Consider the following 24,734-nt stretch of genomic DNA (forward strand, 5'->3'; position numbering starts at 1 on the left):
TTGAAGGAATAATAATAGCCTGTGGGGTGGGTGTGAGTTAGGTTTTAAAGAAGGTCTTAAAGAAAGAACAGGTGGGAAGAGGGAGGGGCTTTGGGATGATATTCCAGAGCAGAGGGTCAAGGCAGCTGAAACAGAAGTACATTTGCCAATCTCCATCATCTCCTCCAGCTCTACAACCTGTAAAGATATCTGTGTTTCTCTACTCGCAAATTTTAATCATTTTACCACTGGTGACCAACTCGTAGTTGCCCAAGCCCGAAGCTCTGGAATTCCTTCCTAAAACCTTTCCATCTCACTTTCCTCCTTTAAGATGCTCCTTAAAACCTACGTCTTTAAGCTTTTAGTTATCTAACCTAATACCTCCTTATGTGGCTCAGTGTCACACTTTGTTTTACAATACACTTGTAAACAGTCTCGGGATGTTTACTACACTGAAGGCATTATTTAAATATAAAGTTGTTGTTGAGATGTGAAGGTAAGAAATAGAAGTTAGTGGGATTTAGAGAGGGTTAAGATATCAATTCAGTGAGTTTTAGGTGAGCTGAAGTCTTGAAAGAGCAGAAAATGGATGATTAAGAAATAACATCTTGCATTTATATAACATCTCTAATATGGTAAAACAGCCCAGTGTGCATTGATAGAGTAACACAGTTCACAAAAGGCCTTTCCGCCATCAAGTCTGCACCAACAATAACTACTACTAAAGGCATGCTAATCCCATCTTCCTGCACTTGTTCCATATTCTTGAATGTTATGATATTTAAAGTGCTCATCCAAATATTTTTTAAAGGTTGTAAGGTTTCAGGCCTCCACTACCTTTCCAGGCAGTGCATTCCAGATTCCCATCACCCATTGAGTGAAAAAATGTTTTCTCAAGTCCCATCTAAATTTCCTGCCCCTCTCCGTAAAACTCTGCCCCCTTGAGATTGAGCCATCAACCAAGGGGAACAGCTGCTTCCTATTTACCATCTCCAAACCCGCACAGTCTTATACACCTCAATCATGTCCCCCTGAGTCTTCTCTGCTCTAAATAAAACAATCCAAGCCTATCCCGTTTATCATAGAAATCAGCTAATTCTGGTATTTAACAATGGTACTTATATTAGGCTGTATAAAAAGAAATAAGGATATAGTTGATGCTCAGTACCATTTCTCTGCCAAGAGATGTCACTGGTGCGTATTGAATAAAGCTGCTTTAAATTATTTGCCTCAGATGAAACAAAATCTTTTCACGAACAATTTACTCTTACAATTTCAACAATAAAGGCTGTGTCCTTAAGAACAGAAAAGTAGGAGAGAGTCACTTAACCCTTCAAATTCCATAAAGAGACCATGGCCGATCTGTGACTTAACTCCATATGCCCATCTCAGCCACATAGGGGGCATGGAGTTGGGGTTAGGGTGTTAGCGTGGATAGAGGATTGGCTGTCAGATAGGAGGCAGAGAGTAGGTGTCAATGGGTGCTATCCGGATTGGCAGTTGGTGACTAGTGGAGTGCCCCAGGGATCGGTGCTGGGGCCTCAGCTATTTACCATTTATTTAGATGATCTGGAGGAGGGAGCTGAATGTAGGGTGTTGAAATTTGCTGATGACACGAAGATAAGTGGAAAAGCAAATTGTGCGGAGGGTGTGGAAGGTCTGCAGAGGGATCTAGATAGGCTGAGCAAGTGGGCGAGGACCTGGCAGATGGAATACAATGTTGGCAAGTGTGAGGTTATCCACTTTGGCAGGAATAATAGTAGGAAGGATTACTACTTAAAGGGCGAAAAGCTGCAGCATGCTATGGTGCAGAGGGACCTGGGGGTCCTTGTGCACGAGTCGCAAAAACCCAGTCTGCAGGTGCAGCAGGTGATCAAGAAGGCAAATGGGATGCTGGCCTTCACAGCGAGGGGGATTGAATATAAAAGTAGGGAGGTCTTGCTGCAACTGTACAGGGCACTGGTGAGGCCGCAGCTGGAGTACTGTGTGCAGTTTTGGTCGCTGCACTTGCGCAAGGATATTTTGGCCTTGGAGGGAGTGCAGAGGAGGTTCACTAGGCTGATACCGGAGTTGAGGGGGTTGAGCTATGAAGAGAGGCTGAATAGACTGGGCTTGTACTCGTTGGAGTTTAGAAGGATGTGGGGGGATCTTATTGAGACGTATAAGATGATGAAGGGGATGGATGGGGTAGAGGTGGAGAGGTTCTTCCTGCTCAGAAGGGACAGCAGGACTAGAGGGCACAGCCTCAAGATAAGGGGGGAGCAGTTTAGAACGGAGTTGAGGAGGAACTTCTTCACTCAAAGGGTGGTGAATCTCTAGAATTCTCTGCCCGTTGAAGTGGTGGAGGCTACCTCGCTAAATATATTTAAGACGCGGGTAGATAGGTTTTTGGCAGGCAAGGGAATTAAGGGTTATGGGGAGAAAGCAGGAAAGTGGAACTGAGCCACTTCAGATCAGCCATGATCTTATTGAATGGCAGGGCAGGCTCGAGGGGCTAGATGGCCTACTCCTGCTCCTATTTCTTATGTTCTTATGTTCACTTAATACATTAGGTTAACAAAAATCTAGCAACCTCAGCTTTCAAATCATTCTGGCAGATCTTCTTTGCTAATACACAGTTACATCACAATCAAGTAGCTCTCAGTGAGGCTATTCAGCCTATTGTGCTTTCTTGGAAGAGCTACCCAATTTGTTGTTCTCTCTCCTCCCTTTCCCTATAGTCCTGCAACCTTATTTTTTCCCATTTCTCTTTGAGAGTTAATAGTGAACCTGCTTCCACCACCCTTTCAGGCAGCACCTTCCAGATCACAACTCACTGTAAAAAATTGCCTTCTGGCTTCTTCCTTCTGGTTCTTTTGCCAATTATCTAAAGTTTGTGTCTTATGGCTACTGCCTCCTGCTATTGAAAACAGTGTCTTCTTATTTTCTGAATCAAAATCCATCACAATTCCTTCAAACCTTGGGTGGCACAGTGGATAGCACTGCTGCCTCACAATGCCAGGGTCCTGGGGTCAATTCCCGGCTTGGGTCACTATCTGTGCAGAGTTTGCACGTTCTCTCCGTGTCTGTGTGGGTTTCCTCCAGGTGCTCCGGTTTCCTCCCACAGTCTAAAAGGCGTGCAGGTTAGGGTGCATTGGCCATGCTAAATTCTCCCTCAGTGTATCCGAACAGGCACCAAAGTGTGGCGACTAGGGGATTTTCACAGTAACTTCATTGCAGTGTTAATGTAAGCCTACTTGTGACACTAATAAATAAACTTTAAAAACCTTCATAATTGAACAATTTTCATCAAATCTAACCCATGGAGTGATCAGAACATTGGCTTTATAAAGAAAGAAAACTCAACAGTTATATTATGGAATTATCACCTTAATAGCTTCCAGTGAAATGGAATTGATTCTGTTGAGGTCCTCAGCCTTTCCAGTTAGATTGGCTGCTTCAGTCATTGCTTCTTGAAGATCCATTAACTTAGCCTGATACAAATTTAGTGCATCCTTTATATTACTTGCAAGTTCGTTGTTTTGGTCAATATTTTTCACTAGCTTATTAACACGGTCAAACACTGAAATATAATGAATAAGAAACAAGAGAATTACAGTGTAGCACATAATCTGTTTGTTTAATAAAACCATACAGATTGTACCTATGACTGTAGAACAAGAGTTCAATGTCAGCAAAACGAAGGAGACAGTCATCAACTTCAAGAAGCGTAATGGAGGACATGCCCTTATCTACATCAACGGCGGAGAAGTGAAAATGGTCACAAGCTTCAAATTTCTAGGCATTCATATCACCAGCAATTTGTCCTCGTCCCTCCACACCGACACTATAGTTAAGAAAGCCCACCAACACCTCTACTTTCTTAGAAGGCTAAGGAAACTGACTAAGCATGTCCACTGACTTTTACCAACTTTCACAGATGCATCACAGAAAGCATCCTTTCCAGATGTACCGTAAGAAGTCTCATAACACCAGGATTAAAGTCCAACAGGTTTATTTGGTATCATGAGCTTTCAAAGCACTGCTCCTTCTTCAGATGAGACATCACCACACACACGCCGAAATATTCTCTCTTCCATCTTCTTCCATCAGGAGAAAGGTACAAAAGTCTGAGGACATACACCAACCGATGCAAGAACGGATTCTTCCCTGCTGCCATCAGACTTTTGAATGGATCTACCATATGTTAAGCTGATTTTTCTCTTCACCCTAACTATATGTATAACACTATAATCTGCACCCTATCCTTTCTTTCCCCATGTACTCCATTAATAGTATGTTTTGTTTGTATAACGCATAAGAGACCATACTTTTCATGTATCCCAATACATATGACAATAATAAATCAAATCAAATCAAATCAAAAGAGTAGGCCACTTAGGCTGTTCCTCCATTCAGTAAAATCAGGGCTGATACCGAGGGCCATGGTCTCGACTGGCGCTGGAATGGAGGCAGACTTATTTAAAAATGGCTGTGATGTTGCATGGTCAGCTGTTCTCAAGTTTGATGATGTCTACAAGGGTGGGGGAGAGCGCAGCCTCTGAGCGAGCCCAACATTTAAGATTTATTAAGGGCCCATCTCCTGATGTCTTTTTGAATATTCCTGGAGGGTGCTGGTTCAGCAACTGTCTCTGTCATACTAACTGCATAAAAGGAAAGACCATGTTGGTAACAGGTCATGGAGGCAGGAAGAGTTAAAAAGATGTGTTCAAACTTCCAAAGACAAGGGCTTAATGCTTTGAATTTCAAGTTGCATCAGGCATCACATGTTAGGAGTAGGGTCAGCATTAAGAAATTTACCATCTCTTTGTCATCTCGTTGGCATTTTGTGACATTGGGGCAGTGAGCACGTCTATTCAGACTCTACCTGACTACCAGCAAGGGTACAGGTAGATTCCAGAGATGACGTGAGAGTGAAGGCTCTTGGCATCATGCAGCATTTAACCGAATGTCTCTCAAGGAACCCTAGCAAATCTGGAGTCAATGGGAAATCTCTCCGCTGGTTGGAGTCATATCTGGGACAAAAGAAGACAGTTGTGGTGGTTGGAGGTTAATTATCTCAGCTCTAGAGTTCCTCAGGGTAGTATCCTAAGTCCATTCATCAAGGACCTCGCCTCCATCATAAGGTCAGAAGGGGGGATGTTTACTGATGATTGCACAATGTTCAGCATCGTTCAGATATTGCAGTCCAAGACCAAATGCAGCAAGGCCTGGACAGTATCCAAGCTTAGGCTGACAAGTGGCAAGTAACATTTATACCACACAGGTGCCAATGACCATCTCCAACAAGAGAGAATTTTTAAACTTTTTCTGTAAAGGAAGAGAAAAAGCTGCAACACTTACAGATCTTTGACTCTTGCTTCTCCCTGTCAGCCACTCTTCTCTCCTCATCAAAGTTGCGTTTTCTCATTTCATTGAGCATCCGCTCCACCTCACTTAACTTGGGTTCAGTGCCAGATGATGAATCAAGTGTGTTCAGTGTTTTTAATATATCTGGAAGGTAAGATGCAATTGGAGGAACAAAGCCTTTTCTAGTTGGATGTTTTGTTATTCTAATGTAGAACACAGTAACCTTGGAGGGCTAGAATACAAGAGCAGGGATTTACTGCTGAAGCTGTATCAAGCTCTGGTCAAATCCATTTGGAATACTGAGAGCAGTTTTGGGCCCCATACCTAAGGAAGGATGGCCTTGGAAGGGGTCCAGGGGAGTCTGGCTCTGTACTCGATGAAGTTTAAAAGGATGAGGGGGAATCTTATTGAAACTTACAGTTTACTGAGCAGCCCGGATAGAGTGGAGGTGGAGAGATTGTTTCCATTAGTGGGAGAGACTAGAACTCGAGAGCACAACCTCAGAGTGAGGGCAGGATTTTCATTTCAAACTTGGTGCAACACAAGACCATTTTCCCATTAACCAGGCAATTCCTGAGGGATTCTGCTGCCAAGGACGAATCTACTAAAGTCACAGGGAGATCTGGAAACACTGTAAGGGACTTTAAAAGATAGAAGAATCCAGAGCTTGGTAGTTTGGTGGGCTTCGGCAGAAACAGAAGACATGCTAACAGGGTGGGAATGAGAGGGAGCCTTCGTTTGTGGATGTTGGGGTTGTTAGCCCTGTTGCTGAGAATGAACTTCCATCAGGAAGTTTCTGGGAGTGGAAGCCATTGTCCAGCAGGATGGATGAATGGGAATCAAAGTTAATGTGGATTATGATGCAAGGCATGAGTCAGCAGTACATTTTTTCACCATTTCCACTCTTTTTAACTGCAATTTTATACAGGATGTCAGGAGGAAAACTAGTCAATGATATTTTAACATGAAATGCGGTATTTGCTATTTGAAATGCCTTGTGTTATCAGTGGACAGTATCAACCCACTGCTCTATGTGCAAAGGTCCAAGCCCACCTGCAAAAACCTGAACACAAGCTTTGGGCTCACACTCTCAGGCAGTGCTGAGGGCTGAGGGGTAGTGCTGCAGTGTCAAAGGTATAATCTTTCTTAAGCTTAGACCACATTTGCATAGGGACCCACATCTGCACATGGACCCACATCAGCACAAGGCTATTTTGAGAAAAAGCTGGCAGCTCTCTCCAGTATCCTAAGGCATCAGTTACCTACATCACAAAAACAAAATCAGAAAATGCTGGAAAATCTCAGCAGCTCTGACAGCACCTGTGGAGAGAGAGAATAGAGCCAACATTTTGAATCTAGACCGAAGGGTCATCTAGACTCAAAATGTTGGCTCTATCCCCTCCCAACGGATGATGTCAGATTTGCAGAGATTTTTTGGCATTTTCTGCATTTTGTTTCAGATTCCAGCAGTATTTTGCTTTTATTTTACATCAGAAAAAGTTGTTTACATCACACTGCTGGATTTTTACATGTGCAAATTGGTTTGCTGCATGCAGTGGTTAGCCCTGCTGCCTCACAGTGCCAGGGACACAACTTCAGTTCTGGCCTTGGCTGTCTTTCTGTGTGGAGTCTGCACGTTCTCCCTGTGTCTGTGTGGCTTTCCTCCTGGTGCTCCGGTTTTCTCTCATAGTCCAAAGATGTGCGGCTTAGATAGATTGGCCATGCTAAATTGCCCCTTAGTGTCCTAAAATTTGTAGATTAGATGGATTATCCATAGTAAATGTGTGAGATTACGAGATTAGTACGGGAGGAATGGGCCTGGATAAGACATTCTGTCAGAGAGTCAGTGTAAACTCGATGGGCCAAATGGCCTCCTTCTGCACTGTGAGGAATCTATGAAATCGGCTGCTGTGCTTACAACATTACAACAGTGACTATAATTGGTGCTTAGGGCTGTCCTTAAATTGTGAAAAGTGCTTTAGACTTTCTCTCTAAAGGCCATTTTCATTCAGCATTACAAAAACACATATTCACACTGAGCTATCCACTTGTTGTAAAACATCACCTCACCTAAGATCTTCAGCATCACATTTTCTACATTTGTCAGCATGGTTTGTGCACGTTGATGCGTCTCATTGATCGAAGTGAGCAATAGCTGAGTACTTCGGGAATTCTTTTCCGCCTTAAAATAAACATTTTCAGATTTTAGCACATCTTAAATTTACACAGACAGTTAAAGGGATAATTTCTAATAGAATGGCACAAAACATCAAGCCTGTGTCTGCTTTGTGAACGTGCATGTTGCGGTTTATTGTCCTTTCCCCACATATTATCCTTTTCAAGTATTTATCCAATTCCTTTTTCACAGTTACTGTTGAATTTGATTCTCTTTCGGATACTGCTTTCCAGCTTATGACAACATTCTGTATAAAAAGATTCTCCTCATCACCATCTGATTTTTATTTCTTCTATCAAACTTCTTAATTTCCAATACCTCCACTTAATCTCTCCTTAAGCCTCCTTGCTTGAAGGAGAACAACCCTTGCTCCTGAATTTCTACAGATAACTCCCTCATCTGCAACATCCTTTCTGTAGCCACTCAGAAGTTTTGATATCTGCGAAATGTTTCAAACTGGTACAAATAATACTTGCCTTTTCCTTGAGTGCATTAATATCTTGAATGAGGTTCATGTTATCATCTTCCAAATTATCAGTTGTTCTGACCTGATGGTTCACTGTGGCTTGATACTTCTTCAGCTGATTCTAAAATTGAGAGTCATTTATACCATTTAATTTTTAACTGAAATGTATTTTCCTTATTTTGTTTGCATAAGCAAAGCGCAAATTGTCTTAAAACTACCAAGCAATCCTACATTAAAAAGAAATTGATTCATTCATAACAAACAATCCATATTTTCTAACTTTAAATCTTGACTTTTGAGTGTAACCGATTTCCAATCTACTTTCAGACCTTGTACTTATACAGACCTTGTACCTACACACCATCTACTTACGCACCTCTCCAAGCATGCATACATAGTCACACTATGTGCCTGATTTTACCATTTTCATTCTAAGTGCTGAATCTAGGCGCAATTCAGATCCGACTTGGAAATCTGCTTTCAGGCACTCAGCCTGAAAAAAAAATCACGGGCCTGAATCGCGCTGTGGGCAGGACTTATTGCACCTGAAACGATCAGAGCGCAGTTAGGAAAAAAAATTGAAAAATGTGCTGCTGTTACATCACTCCTGGGCCGCAAAAAGCGGATAAAGTGGCCCGGGAGCAAAAAGCGGGAGTGATGGGCCCCATCCCCACAACATAACTGTCCCTGTTATCCATCCATCCCACCCCCACCACTAGCCAGACCGATTGTGACCTGCTGCCCCCTTCGCCCCCACATGTTGCCCCTCAGAGTGGCAGCTCCTCCATCCCACCACGATTTGAGTCAGAGAGCTGTTGGAAGCTCTGAACCTACCTCTTCAGAAGGTGGAACACCTGAAACAGACCTTTGCCAAGCATGTCTGTTTCATGCCAAATCTGGACGGGCAATGGTAAAGGGGGAAATGCTGGTAAAGTTGGGTGGGCAGTTCATTAATTCAATCTAAATGCATGCAAATGCACTTAAATCACTGTTGCACCCGTTTCGGGCATGAATCGGATCGCAGCCATTTTTGGGCTTGGTTAAAGTGGGCATCTGCGTGGGCACGTGCGCGGATCACATTAATTGCCTCATGCCCGACTTTACCACATAAAATTGGGCCCTATATGTCCAAATACACATATACCCATACCCGTACAAACATTACATGCTCAAACATACACCACATACATACACACATTTCATGTCCAAACACACACACAAACCTACACTCACATACATATTCACACTGGAATTTTACCGGCAGAGGCTTACAGAGCGGCACTCTCCGTCAGCCTTGGGTGGAATCTTACGAGCCTTGGGAAGTCGAAGCAGTAAAATTCCAGCATACATGTCCAAGCACACACCCACATATATACGCACACTACAACCAGAAACACACACAGCCACATACATATATACACACACTACATGCCAAAACACACACACAGCCACATACATATGCCAAAGTCACACCCACCTTTAGTGTCTTATTTCACTCATTAAAAATTTCAATCTTATATTAACATTTTGTTTAAATTTTTAGAACATTGGTTCCAGCAAGAAAACTGTATCAAGCTTTGCTTGGGGGCCAACTTAGTTTTTGAGATGGTCATTGAACTGATGAGACTGTGTAAAGATTTGAATGGATTTACCTCAGTGTGTTTGATGGCCTTGTCCAGGTTGTCCATTCGATGTTGTGCAGCTGTGCTCGTGTTCACGTTCTGAAGCTGGAGTTTGATCTTTTGAAGATCGGAATCCATTTTGGTCAGGTCAAGTAACAGAGTTTCAACACAACTGTCGCATGCTGGAAAATTAAAGAATGATTGGATCTGACATCACAGGTCTTCGATTTACAACAGGGAAGCTGTTCACATAGACCTGGATTTTTGCAATGACATCGAGCCTCTCTGTTGTTCTGAAAATAGCAAAAGAGGCTTGGATCCAGATGTGCCGCCCCTGAACACGTCACTGACAATTTTTACAGAAACGTATTGGGGTTCACGCATGCACATTTTGCAGAGGTAGCTACCCAAAGGTACTGGTGAGGCCACACCTGGAGTACTGTGTACAGTTTTGGTCTCCTTACTTGAGAAAGGATGTACTGATACTGGAGGGGGTGCAAAGGAGATTCACTAGGTTGATTCCAGAGTTTAGTGGGTTGGCTTATGAGGAGAGACTGAGTAGACTGGGGCTATACTCATTGGAATTCAAAAGAATGAGGGGAGATTTTATAAAGACATATAAGATTATGAAGAGAACAGATAAGATAGAAGCAGGGAAGTTGTTTCCACTGGCAGGTGAAACTAGAAGTAGGGGGCATAGCCTCAAAATAGGGGAAGCCAACTTAGGACTGAGTTGAGGAGGAACTTCTTCACACAAAGTGTTGTGAATCTGTGGAATTCCCTGCCCAGTGAAGCAGTTGAGGCTGCCTCACTGAATGTTTTTAAGGCAAGGATAGATACATTTTTGAACAATAAAGGAATTAAGGGTTATGGTGAGTGGGGGGTAACTGGAGCTGAGTCCACAGAAAGTTCAGCTTTGATCTTCTTGAATGGAGGAGCAGGTTGGAGGGGCCAGATGGCCTACTCCTGCTCCTAGTTCTTATGTTCTTTATTTATGGACAGAGCAGAGAGTCAGTGGGATTGTGAGGGGTGAGGATTGGGAGACTGTTTATTGTTTTCTTTCAAAGCTCTAACACAGTGTCAGCACACCGAGGCAGGCCTATCACAGTGCCTCTCACACAGTGTGGGCACACAGAAGCAGTTCTACCACAGCATCCACCTCCATCATCCAGTGCACTTATTCCATGTTGCCAAGCCCGACTTCCAAGAAACCCTGGCATGCTGGAATGAAAATCCAAACTTTTTCCCAGGTGGGGCTTTCGGAACTGGGAAATGTCTCAACTTTGCGCTCTGGAAGAGTGAGTAAAAGTCAGGGCATAATGAGATCTCCTTTTTTAAGGAGATTTTTCTCAGTACTCAGCAAAAATATATTCCAGTGAAAAAGAAGGAATGTAAGAAAAGGGATAACCAGCCGTGGATAACTAAGGAATTAAAAGAGAGTATCAAATTAAAAACCAATGCACACAGAGTGGCCAAAATTAGTGGGGAATTAGAAGGTTGGGAAAGCTTTAAAAAACAACAAAGAATTACTAAGAAAGCAATAAAGAAAGATAGATTATGAAAGTAAACTAGCACAAAATATAAAAACTGATAGTAAAAGTTTTTACAAATATATAAAATAGAAAAGTAAATGTTGGACCCCTAGAAGATGAGAAGGGAGATCTAATAATGGGAAATGAGGAAATGGCCGAGGCCTTAAACAAGTTTTTTGTGTCGGTCTTCACAGTGGAGGACACAAATAGCATACCGATAATTGACAGTCATGGGACTGTAGGGGGTGAGGACCTTAAAATTACTAAAGAGGTAGTGCTGGGTAGGTTAATGGGACTAAAGGTTAACAAGTCTAACAAGGTTAGAAGTTTACAAAATGTTGAGAGGAATAGATAGGGTGGACTCTCAGAGGCTATTTCCCCGGTTTGAAATGGTCGCTACGAGAGGACACAGATTTAAGGTGCGGGGAAGGAGGTTCAGAAGTGATGTTAGGGGTAAGTTTTTCACTCAGAGGGTGGTGAGTGAATGGAATCGGCTGCCGTCAGTGGTGGTGGAGGCGAACTCGCTGGGGTCTTTTAAAAGACTTCTGGATGAGTATATGGGGTTTAATGAGATTGAGGGTTATAGATAGGTCTGTAGGTTGGTAGGTGATGTGATCGGCGCAACTTGTGGGCCGAAGGGCCTGTTTGTGCTGTAGTGTTCTATGTTCTATGTTCTATTAAGTCTCCGGGTCCGGATGGAATGCGTCCCAGGGTACTAAAAGAAATGGCAGAAGTAATAGCAGATACGTTAGTTGTAATTTATCAAAATTTGCTGGAGTCTGGGGAAGTGCCGGCTGATTGGAGAACATTTAACGTAACGCCACTGTTCAAAAAAAGGAGGTAGACAAAAGGCGGGTAACTACAGGCGGGTTAGCTTAACGTCTGTAGTTGGGAAAATGCTGGAATCCATCATTAAGGAAGAAATAGCAGGAAACCTGGAAAAGAATGGTTCAATCAAGCAGACGCAGCTTGGATTCATGAAGGGAAAGTCATGTTTGACAAAGTTACTGGATTTTTATGAAGATGTAATGAATGTGGTAGACAGAGGGGAACCGGTGGATGTGGTGTTTTTAGATCTCCAGAAGGCATTCGATAGGGTGCCTCATAAAAGGCTGCTGCAAAAGATTAAAGTATACGGAGTTGGGGGTAAAGTGTTAGCTTGGATTGAGGATTGGCTATCTAACTGAAAGCAGAGAGTTGGAATAAAAGGGTGCTTTTCCGGTTGGCGGTTGGTGACTAGTAGTGTGCTGCAGGGATCGGTGCTACGGCCTCAACTGTTTATCATATACATAGACAATCTGGAGGAGGGGGCTGAGTGTAGGGTAACAAAGTTTGCGGATGACACAAAGATGAGTGAGAAAGCAAATTGCGTGGAGGACATAGAACGTCTGCAGAGAGATTTGGATAGGCTGAGTGAGTGGGCAAGGATCTGGCAGATGGAGTATAACTTTAGCAAATGTGAGGTTATCCACTTTGGAAGGAATAATAGTAAAATGGACTATTATTTAAATGGTGAAAAATTACAACATGTTACTGTGCAGAGGGACCTGGGAGTCCTTGTGCGTGAATCACAAAATCTCAGTTTGCAGGTGCAGCAGGTGATCAAGAAAGTGAATGGAATGCTGGCCTTTATCGCGAGGGAGATAGAATATAAAAGCAGGGAAGTCTTGCTGCAATTGTACAAGGTGCTGGTGAGGCCGCAACTGGAGTACTGTGTGCAATTTTGGGCCCCTTATTTGAGAAAGGATATATTAGCTCTGGAGGGAGCACAGAGAAGGTTCACCAGGTTGATGCCGGAGATGAGGGGGTTAGCTTTTGAGGAGAGATTGAGTAGAGTGGGCCTGTACTCGTTGGAGTTTAGGAGGCTGAGGGGAGATCTTATAGAGACATATAAGATCATGAAGGGGCTAGACAGGGCAGAAGCAGAGAGATTATTTCTGCTTAGAATGGAAACAGGAGCTAGAGGGCGCAGCATCAAAATAAGGGGGAGTCAATTTAGAAGAGTTGAGGAGGAACTTCTTCTCTCAGAGGGTAGTGAATCTTTGGAATTCTCTGCCCATTGAAGCAGTTAAATGTGTTTAAGTCACAGGTAGATAGATTTTTGACCAATAAGGGAATTTAGGGTTATGGGGAGCAGGCGGGTAAGTGGAACTGAACCACTAGTAGATCAGCCATGATCTTATTGAATGGCAGGGCAGGCTCGAGGTGCTAGATGGCCTACTCCTGCTCCTATTTCTTACGTTCTTACGTAGAAGCTTTAAAATATCAGAGAGGATGAAAGTGTGCTTGTAATATAAATACTCCCACATTTAGGTATGATCACCTATTGAAGCTACCTTAACCTAGAAATTAATGCTGGCAATAGTGGCAGACCTGTGTTTAAGTTAATGCATGTGAATAGTACATTCTGCCTTTTATTTTAAAGCTGATAATAACTTGTTTATCTTAGAAGGTGTTGATCACTAATGGGCCTTGTACATGTACGGCAGGGGTAGGAAATAGATTTTAATTGCATATGATCCTTGACAAATCATGCAGCCTTTTGCAGAATAGGATTCAAACATTTTACAGGAGAAGGGAAGCCCATTTGTTCTATTGTGTCAATGCTGGCCTTTAGAAGGAACTATATAATTCACTCCATTCCTTTTCTATGCAAGGTTAAACTTAGGTTTTCAAATAGCAAGAAGTCTACGCAAACACTCCCAGCATGGTACTGAGGGTGTACTGCATTCTTAAAGGGTCATTACGCTGAGAGGACACCACTTGGGGAGTGCTGCACTGTCAGAGGGGTGGTACTTGGGGAGTGCTGCACTATCAGTGGGGTAGTATTTGGGGAGTGCTGCATTATGAGAAGGGTAATACTTGGGAAGTGCTGCACTGTCAGAGGGTCAGTGCTTGGGGAGTGCTGCACTATCAGAGGGGTAGTACTTGGGGAGTACTGTGCTGTCAGAGGGGTAGTACTTGGGGAGTGCCGCACTGTCAGAGGGGTAGTACTTGGGGAGTGTTGCACTATCAGAAGGGTAGTACTTGGGGAGTACTGCGCTGTCAGAGGACAAGTATTTGGAGAGTGCTGCACTATCAAAGGAGCAGTTCTTGGGCAGTGCTGCACTATCGGACGGGTAGTATTTGGGGAGTGCTGCATTATGAGAGGGATAGTTCTTGGGGAGAGCTACATTATGAGAAGGATAGCATTTGGAGAGTGCTGCACACTCGGAGGGGTAGTGCAGCACAATCAAACAGGCAGTACTTGGGAGGTGCTGCACTATCACAGGATCAGTACTTGGGGAGTGCTGCCCTGTTGGAGGAGCATAATCTGGGAGCGCTGCATCATTGGAAGTGCTGTCTTTCAGATGAGACATTAAATTACAGCCCCCACTCACCTGACCTATATTTCTCCCACAACCAATATCATTAAAACAGATTACTGGATATTATTATGTTGTTCTGCATTTTGCTGGCAAATTGATTGACACAATGCCTATTTTATAATACAGGCTACAATGTACATATTCCTTTTTTGCCTGTAGAAGAGCGTTGGGAGAGAGAGCATGCAAGGTGTACAGAAATATGAGTCTTCCTTTGTCTCTTGTTTATCCATATATTCCATATATAAAATATAACAGATTTATTTGGTAGCACGAGCTTTCAGAGCGCTATCCCTTCAACAGGTGAATGGACATATACAAAATATAACCTTCTCCCTTTGCTGATGGTTGGACTCAATACCTCTTAACCTCAACAAATCCCTGCGCAATTTTGAATAACTAAATGAGATTTTCTCTTAAGCTTCTTTGATTTAATGGGGTAAGTGTTCATGTCTCTCGTAACGATAGCCTCTCATCCCTTTTGCACCCTATCATATAATGTACATAGAATCATAGACTCTTACAGCACAGGGAGAGATCATTCAGCCCATCATGTCTGTGTCAGCTCTTTGAAAGAACAATTGAATCAATCCCACTCCCCTAGGTTTAAATTCCCCTTTGAGTTACTTTTGAATCTGCATCCCCCACCTTTTCAGACACAGTAATCTCTATATTTGCTGTTATTTGTGCAATTGGCAACTCCAACCCCAATTGAGGAAGTGTCTTTTTTTTCTCAAAGACAAAAATACCATCGAATAGGCATGTGGAATTTTTCACTTACTGTCGCACTTTTCATCAGAACTGGTATCCTTGGGCTCTTCATTTGTACAGTCTGATTAAAAAAAGCAAACAAATTCCTTAACAGACAAATAAAGTCCAAAACTTAAAAGAATATTATTTTTTGAATTGAAACATCGCGGGGACCAGATGTTTGATGGAGTGGGCATTACACTGTGCACACTGTTAATTAGACCTTTTCCCACAGCCTTCACTTTGTGATGTAATTTGTTTGAAGCGCAAGTTGTTATTGTATGATGAAGATCCAGGGCCTCTGGAACTTAGTGAATGACCATTCCTCAATAAGTGAGATTTATAGATTGAGAAAGAAACAGAGAAAAAATGGGGAAGGAAATCAGGTGAATTAAGAGTCAAATAAAATAATGGAAGGCAAAGTGGGAGATGCTGTTTGTGCAAAACAACAGTAGTCATATAAATTGCTGGAGTTTCATAATTCACTTTGTATTCCATGAATTTGCTGGTGATTTTTAATACTGTGAATTGTTAACAAGCCATTAATTTCCCAGCAAGATTCAGCACCACCTATATATATTTTTAAAACATAAATGATTTTTGAATCCATTTCTATAACAAGCTGTATTGCAAATAAAGACAAAACCAATTTAACCAGCATCCTCACATGATCACTGACAAAATAAAAATCACCAAATATATCCTTGCAGTTTGTTTCAACACTGAGAAAGTAAAATAAAACGCAGCAAAAGGGAAAACCCCCAATAGTCATTCTGCCAACAACCATGCAGTTTTTAGTGCACATAAATGAGAAGTTCACAAGCACTATTAGGCTCAATATTTTCTGTGCTCGTTGACCTACACTGACCACAATTGCCTCAAGTTTCAAATAGTCATAGAACCACAGAATCCCTACAGTGCAGAAGGGGGCCATTCAGCCTATCTAGCCTGCATCGACAACAATCTCACCCGGGCCCTATCTCTGTAAGCCCACATGTTTATTCTGCTAGTCTCCTGACATTAAGGGACAATGTAGCACGGCCAATCCGTTTAACCTGCACATCTTTCGACTGCAGGAGGAAACCTGAGCACCTGAAGGAAACTCACGCAGACAGGGAGAGAATGTGCAAATTCCACACAGACAGTGACCTGAGGTTGGAATTGAACCCAGGTCCCCAGCGCTGTGAGGCAGCAGTGCTAACCTATGTGCCACCACGTTCACCCATGTTATTCGTGTGTTCAAACTCCTCTTTCTTCTGTAACTACAACTCTTTATCATCTCTGTTCTCCTCCAATTCTGGCCTCTTGCGTATACACAATTTTAATTGCTCCACTGTTGGTGGACATGTCTTAGTTGCTTCAACCTTATGCTCTAGAATTCCATTCCTAAACCTCTCTGTCTCGCTATTCTCTCTCTTCTTATAAGCTGCCCTTTGAAACCATCTCCTTGACTAAGCTTCTGATCACCTAGTCCTATTGTGGCCAGGTATCACATTTGGACTGATAGTTGCACGTGTTAAGTGCCTTGGACATTCCATTACCTTAAAGTTGCCACACAAATACACATTGTTTTCGTACACTGATGAATTCTTTGTACTGAGAAAGGAACATAGTTCTCAGAATACAAGTGGTGTGGTTTCTCAGTGAAAATATCTTTGTTGAACATTCTGCTGAATATACAACACATCTAATGAGTAAAAAAGCAAAAAGGGCTGATCGTTGTGTGGTGGGGGGGAGGCTGATCATTGTGTGGTGGGGGGGGAGGGCTGATCGTTGTGTGGTGGGGGGGAAGGCTGATCGTTGTGTGGTGGTGGTGGGGGGGAGGCTGATCATTGTCATTCTCATTGACCATTCTCTGAGCAGGTGGGGGGGTAGTGAGGCAATTTTGTTGTTGGGGGTGAGGGGATTAAGGTCTGATCATTGTCTTGGGGGAATGGGTGGACGAAGGCGGGTCAGATGGATCTCTGGTGGGGGGGAAGGGGGAGTCCGCTGCCACTCTGCAGGCAATCAGTGGGTGGGAATAGGGGCAGGGGTGGCGATTGGTCTGGGTATGGGGTGGATAAGGGGGGCAGTGATGTGTGTGGGTAGTGGTGGATAAGGGACACGTACACACATCACTGCCCCCCTTATTCCGCACCCCCCCCCACTACCCAGACCAATCGCCACTCCTGCCCCCCTGCACCCCCCACTAGAGATCCATCTGCCCCCACCACCCCCGAGATAAACCCTCGCTCTTGCTTTTTTGTTCCCAGGCTGCTTTCTCCGTTTTCTGCGGCTCGGGTGCAATCTGACCCAGGAGTGCTTTTTCCAATCATTTTCTAACTGTGTGTGCGCGGTTCAGAGCTCCGATCGTTTCAGCTGCGCTAAGCCCCGCCCAGAGCGCAAATCAGACTGGAAATGGCTGAGACTGTATGGAGGAGCCTATAAGCGGATTTCTAAGTCAGATCTGTACTGCGTCCAGAATAAAATGATAAAATCGGGCCCATAGTCTGGCACTGTTACCTTGGCAATTGTTGCATCGACCAGTCAGTGGGTCACAACTTGTAGAACCTGAATGACCACACTGACAAGGCCGACATTCGCTTCCTATCTTCAGAGGGTTTCCGAAATAGCCTGGTGCACACCTGCAGAATTAATTAATAAAAACTTTAATAATAACTCCCATAATCAGAAGAAGCCAAAAAGAAAACGACTCAGCAGATCAAGCAGAATCTGTGGAGGAAGATGCTCCATACTCCCTCTACAATGGCTGGAATTTCAGGCCCCTGACATGATGGTTCGAGGCTGGAAAATGCCTGGCTGTTCCTGGCTCTTCCAAAGCCCGTTAACTGTGGCGGGACTGCCAGCAGGAGAGATGGTAAAATTCCACCTTGCATTTTAATTTGATAACTTTGATGAATGGTTATTAATCTGAGACACTGTAGTTAATTTCATCAAATTCACTTTGCAGGAGACCTTGGGATTGGGTGGTGAGGGGAGTAAGGCCAGGTCGTTGTCTTGGGGGAATGAGACTCTCTACCCAATACTGATTTCTGTTTGGAGCGACATTGAACTGGATGTAAAACCCTATGTTAAATTCGCCTCACTCTGAGGGTTGGCCTTACCTTCCCGTACTGGTCAATGGGCAAAGTGAGCTGATAAGATAGCGAAAGAGGCAGAAAATTGGACTTGTGCCTGGTTTACCGGCCCCGGGTATCCGGTGAAATCAGCCTTGCAGTCAGGAAGGGTGGAGGCTGATTATAACACTCAAATCTATTTAAATATGGATTTAAATACTACAAGTGAGTGCAGGATGCAATCGCCCAGGCTCACTTGCCTTAGCAGCCGTACCTGTGAAAGTCTTCAATGCTGAGGATCCCATATGATCCCCATCGATGGAGACCTGTCGTGATGCCCTTTCCTGTAGGACCGAAGGCTCTTGAGGCCCCCCCAAAGAGGTCAATTCCATCACTAACATAACTTGTCATTCTGTTCAAAATATAAACACTAACCTCTCACATCTTGGTCCAGTATAGCCCTGTTTACAGAAACATTGAAAAGCACCATTAACTTCACCACATCGTGTGGCAAAGCTGTAAAGGAAAACAACGGGTTATCAATAAATCAAGGTAGGCAAAATTGAACTAATCAGTTAATGACATCTGTTCTATTTCAATGTTTTAATCATGTGAACCTTACTTGTTGGAGGGTTGTGAATATGGACAAGGACAGGGGCTGCAGGTACCTCGGGCAGCATTTCCAAAGAAACCTGACTTGCAGCGTTCACAGTGATCCCCTTCTGTGTTATGTTGACAATCCTGTTGGAGGAAAGAGCAGCAGATTATTTAAATAGTACCCATTCACTCACTTAAAAAAAACTATGTAATTTTGAGACCAAAAACTTGGAAGTGAAGAGGAAAGTGAGGAGATATTAAGGAGCCTTAGCCATATTGGTGAAATGGACATACACATGATAGATGCATCTTAATGTAGAAAAGGGTGAAGTGACACATTTTAGGAGGAAAAATGAGGAGAAGCAAAATAAACTAAATTATATAATTTGAACATGAGTACAGGGACCAAGAGGCCCAGAGGTTTGTGTCCACAAATCTTTGAATATGGCTGGACAAATCAATGAGACATTTAAAAGCATATGGATCCTTGGATTTATAAGTAGAATTACAGAATGATTGCAGCACAGAAGGAGACCGTTCGACTCGCCACATCCTTGCTTGCTGTCTGTAAGAGCCACTCAGCTGGTCCCATGCTCCTGCCTTCTCTCCCTAGTCCTACAATTTATTTGTCTTCAGATAATTATCCAGTTCTCTTTTCAAAGCCACGATTGAGTCTGCCTCCACTATACCCTTAGATAGTACATTCCAATTGCTGAGTAAAACTGTTTTTCTTCATGTCTCACCTAGTTCTATTACCAATATCTCAAATTGATGTCTATTGTTTCTCAACTCTTCCAAGAAGAAGTTACTCTTTCTTTGCTCTGTTTAGACTTCTCATGATTTTGAAACAGAGGCACAGATACAAAAGCAATGAAATTATGCCGGACCTTTATAAATTACAGGCTAGGAATCAGTTGACAGGGGAAATGGGACTACTTAGGTAACTCTTTGAAAGAGCCAGGATTGGCACATTGGGCTGAATGGCCATCTCAGTGCTGTAAGATTCTATAGAATTATAACTTGTCAAATAAAATAACATATAAAAACAAACAGAAAAAAGTTTGTTTCTTTAATTGCATTTCTATGAACAAGCTGCCAAAAAAAACCACATAATTGGAACAAAGTCTCAGTACTCCAGCTACAACACAAAGACTCCACCTTGTACAATTACAGTTGCTACACGTTCCCACCCATCTCCAACCTGATTGCTATCCTCAGGCAGAACAGACATACTTCAGTTGACAGGTAGAAGTGTGGCAGTGACAGCAGGATTAAAAATTCAAATACATTTTTATGACTGTGCCTTACAGAAACACTAGTTATTTTTACTTAAAGTCTTGACTTCATTGGAGTTGAGAAGAATGAGAAGTGATCTTATTGGAACAGATAGGATCTAGGGGGACTTGATAGGGTGGATACTTAGGGGATGTTTTCTCTTGTGGAGGTGACTAAAACTAGGGAACACGGTTTAAGAATAAGCTCTTCCTTTTAAGATAGCAATGAGAAGTTTTTTTCTTCTCTCACAGTTTCTTCCCCTGAAAGTATTGGAGGCTGAATCTTTAAATTTATTCAAGGTTGAGTTAGATAAATTCATTCAAAGCTGAGTTAGACAGATATTTGATGGGTAAGTGAATCAAAGGATATGGTGGAGTTAAAGCTACATCCATGACTTTATTGAATAGAAGAGCAGGCTTGAAGGACCAAATGGCCTCCTGCTCCTAAGTCCTATGTTCCTATTTATTTTGTTCCAGAGTGTTGTCACTCTCAAGCGCGTGACTTTTAGACAAAACATCTCATCATATTAGCCATGTCTAATTATTTATAGTTCTTATCTAAATCCACAATTCAGTCAAACAGCCTTGAGACATTACACTGCAAGAAGTGAGGACTGGAAATTCACAATAACGTCTTCTTTAGTTTTCATTTTCTTCACATTGAAGTACGACTTAATAGTGATCCTACACAAACTGAGCAATATTCTGAGGAAATCTCCGTCTAATATTTAGTTGAACATGTTAAGTGCCACAGTCTCATTTAATAGCCTTCAGGGCATTGCAAGAGACTGATGTTTGTTGTATTTTCTATGCATTTCTTACGTTTACCTCAACCAGTCCTAATCCAACCTTGTATAATAAATCTTAATCCACCAGTGAATCATACTATGAGTCACTGCTCCAGATGAGTTTACTCTCCTATTGAAATGTACTATTACCACAAACCAGTTATAACAAAATGCTTTTGAAAGAGAGGCTTAGAAATAAAACTGCATAAACTAAAGAATCTGTAAAAAAAAATTGCCATGATCATTGAAAATTAAATGTATGTTTTATTCAAGAAATCTGTCACTACAATGCAGTTTAAACTGGTCTGCAACAATCATAGAATGATACAGCACAAGAAGAATCCATTCAGCCCATCATGGCTCTTCCAGCTGGTTAGGCTGTCTAATTATTCTCAATCCTTCACCATAGAAGAGTTGTCAGGCTCTATAACCAGAGTTAGGTGGTGCATTTAGTCATAATTCCTCTTCCTCCTGCTCTCCTATTTCTGAACTCCCAATTCTCACTTGCCTAAAGCCACTGCATTAATGAGCAGATGCCTAATCCTGGTTTACTCCAGCTGTCTGTTTATGCAAGGCAATCTTCTTCAAAGTCTTTTTTTTTCATTCTTTCATGGGATGTGAGTGTTCGCTGGCAATATCAGCATTTGTTACCCATATCTGATGGAGTCAACCACATTGCTGTGGTCTGTGGCCAGATCAGATAATGATAGTCCTGTACTGGGATTCACACTGTCTCTGTGACTTCCTGTTGACTGTAAGAAGTTTCACAACACCAGGTTAAAGTCCAACAGGTTTAATTTGGTAGCACGAGCTTTCGGAACACTGCCCCTTTATCAGCAACACTTCAAAGCCTCATGCTACCAAATAAACCCATTGGATCTTAAACTGGTGTTGTGAGACTTCTTACTGTCCACCCCCCAGTCCAATGCCGGCATCGCCACATCATGACTTCCTGTTGAGGGCATGTGGTTGTGGAATTATCCCAATAAAATTCAGTTTCCAGCCTAATGCTAGAGCTTAGTAGTTGGACTTGAGGGTCATAAATGATAAGGATAATTCACAACAATTTATCATTAAACAAGGGATCTGTATGGATAGGTTAAACCTATATTTTGGTTTGACTATTTCATGGTATCAATTAATTAAATTTGATTTGATTTATTATTGTCACATGTATTAGGATAGTGAAAAGTATTGTTACAATTACAAATACAAACACAATAGGTATTTTTCTACGAAAAGTGTCAGTTTTAGACTGAATTTCTATTGCAAAGCTCCTACAATTTCTAAGCAGAGTATTTTTTGCTATCTGCTGTTGAAAGTGATTTATTAATCTGAGGTCTTTAAAGTTATAAGAGTTTTGATCAGATGAATGTATTTTCAAATTGGCAAACTATAACTAGTGGAACGCCATAGGTATCAGTACTGGGACCTCAATTACTTATAATGAAGGGACTAACTGTATTGTACTCAATTTTACTGATGATACAAAAGTAGTTAGAAAAGCAACTTGGGAAGAAAACACAGAGGCTGGAATTTTGCAGCCCCCAACCCCATGGTGGGTTCTCCCATGGTGGGGCTGTAGAGCCACTGAAATCACCACTCCTGTCAGCAGGACCAGAAGATGGAAAATTCCAGCCAAAGAGCCTGCAAAGGGATATAGACACAAAATTGGCTAACAGGCGTATAATGTGGGAAAATGCACTTTGTTGAAGAGAACAGAACAACTGAATATCATGTGGTTGGAGATTGCAGAATTCTGCAGTACAGAATTGGGCCAGTTCATAAATGAATCACAAAGGATAGCATGCAGGTAATTAGGAAGCAAATGGAATGTTAGCCTTTATTGTAAGGGAAATGGAGTATAAAAATAGAGAAGTTCACCTGCAATTCTACAAACCGTTTTGGTATCCTTATTTAAGGAGGAGAAGGTTGACAAGGTTGATATTTTTGTTCATTCATGGGATGAGAGTTCACTGGCTGGGCCATTTATTGTCCTGAAGGCATTTAAGAGTCAACCACATTGCTGTGGATCTGGAATAGTCACATTGGTTAGACCCCTAAAGGACATTAGTGGGTTTTTCTGACAATTGACAATGCTTTCCTGATCATTATTAGACTTTCAAATTTCATCATTTGCTGTGATGGGATTTGAACCTGGTTCCCCAGAGGATTACTCTGGGTCTCTAGGTTACCAGTTCAGCAACAATACCATGATGCCACTGTCTCCCCCTCCTAGAGTAAAGAGGTTGTCCAATGAAAAAGGTTGAGCAGGTTGGAATTATACTCTTTGACTTTTAGATAAATGAAAGGTGATCTGGTTTATATATAAGATCCTAAAGGGGATTAGCAGGGTATGTGGCAAGATGATGTTTTTCCTCATACGGGATTTGAAACTAGGGGCACAGTTTCAAAATAAGTGGCCTCCTAATTAAGACAAAGATGAGAAGGAATATCTGCTCTCAAAAAGTTGTTAATCTCTGGAATTCACTTCCCAGTGAGATGTGGAGCCTGGGCCACTGAATATATTCAGATATTCAGGGTTCAGTTAGACAGATTTTTGATGTCTGGGGGAATCCTGGGTTATGGGGGGGGAGGGGTGCAGAACATAAGTGGAATAAAGGCCATAATCAGATCTTACTGACTAGCAGAGCAGGCTTGAAGAGCGAAATGAAGTCCTTGTATTTCTACATCTTATGTTGTTTTGTTTCTATTTGTGAGTGAGGCCAGAATTTATGATCATCACTATAAGATAATCACTAATAACTTCAATAAGGAATTCAGGAGAAACCTCTTGACTGAGAGTAGAATTTGGAGCTGCCTAGCAACAGGGTGTTTGTGGTGAACAGCATAAATATATTGCAGGGGAGGTGATGAGAAAGTGCTTGATAGAGCAGACGCAGCATGGTTTCGTTAAAGGGAAGTCGTGTCTGACAAATTTACTGGAGTTCTATGAGGGTGTGTCTAGGGCGGTGGATAGAGGAGAGCCGGTGGATGTGGTCTTTCTTGATTTTCAGAAGGCGTTTGACAAGGTACCTCACAAGAGGTTATTGCAGAAGGTCAGGGGACATGGAGTTGGGCGTAGGGTGTTAGCGTGGATAGAGGATTGGTTGTCAAATAGGAGGCAGAGAGTGGGGTTCAATGGGTGCTATTCGGATTGGCGGATGGTGACTAGTGGAGTGCCTCAGGGGTCGGTGCTGGGGCCTCAGATATTTACCATTTATATAGATGATCTGGAGGAGGGAACCGAGTGTAGGGTGTCGAAATTTGCTGATGACACCAAGATTGGTGGAATGGCAAATTGTGCGGAGGGTGTGGAGAGTCTGCAGAAGGATCTAGATAGGCTGGGCGAATGGGCCAGGAAATGGCAAATGGAATTTAATGTTGGCTAGTGTGAGGTGGTCCACTTTGGTAGGAATAATGGTAGGAAGGACTATTACTTAAGTGGCGAAAAACTGCAGCAGGCAACGGTGCAGAGGGACCTTGGGGTCCTTGTGCATGAGTCGCAAAAACCCAGCTTGCAGGTGCAGCAGGTGGTCAGGAAGGCGAATGGGATGCTGGCCTTCATAGTGAGGGGGATTGAATATAAAAGTAGGGAGGTCTTGCTGCGGCTGTATAGGGCATTGGTGAGGCCGCAGCTGGAGTACTGTGTGCAGTTTTGGGCGCCGTACTTACGCAAGGATATTTTGGCCTTGGAGGGAGTGCAGAGGAGGTTTACTAAGGAGGAGGAACTTCTTCACTCAAAGGGTGGTGAATCTCTGGAATTCTCTGCCCGTTGAA

General features: G+C 42.6%; 1 protein-coding gene across 1 annotated transcript in view; it reads right to left on the reverse strand.

Annotated features, from left to right (window-relative positions):
- The window catches only part of lama3 (laminin, alpha 3), a 462,187-nt gene that overhangs the window by 121,250 nt on the left and 316,203 nt on the right, over positions 1-24,734 (reverse strand). Inside the window, exons 42-50 of the mRNA XM_080194758.1 lie at positions 18,918-19,036; positions 18,731-18,811; positions 17,742-17,863; positions 15,271-15,321; positions 9,623-9,774; positions 7,981-8,091; positions 7,399-7,510; positions 5,323-5,472; positions 3,348-3,541 (exon numbers count right to left, since the gene is read on the reverse strand). Coding sequence (XP_080050884.1) covers positions 3,348-3,541; positions 5,323-5,472; positions 7,399-7,510; positions 7,981-8,091; positions 9,623-9,774; positions 15,271-15,321; positions 17,742-17,863; positions 18,731-18,811; positions 18,918-19,036 — 1,092 coding nt within the window. The remainder of the gene's footprint in view (positions 1-3,347; positions 3,542-5,322; positions 5,473-7,398; positions 7,511-7,980; positions 8,092-9,622; positions 9,775-15,270; positions 15,322-17,741; positions 17,864-18,730; positions 18,812-18,917; positions 19,037-24,734) is intronic.

The sequence above is a fragment of the Carcharhinus amblyrhynchos genome, chromosome 8 (assembly GCF_965287045.1).
Source record: "Carcharhinus amblyrhynchos chromosome 8, sCarAmb.v2.hapA, whole genome shotgun sequence".
Taxonomy (NCBI): Eukaryota; Metazoa; Chordata; class Chondrichthyes; order Carcharhiniformes; family Carcharhinidae; genus Carcharhinus; species Carcharhinus amblyrhynchos.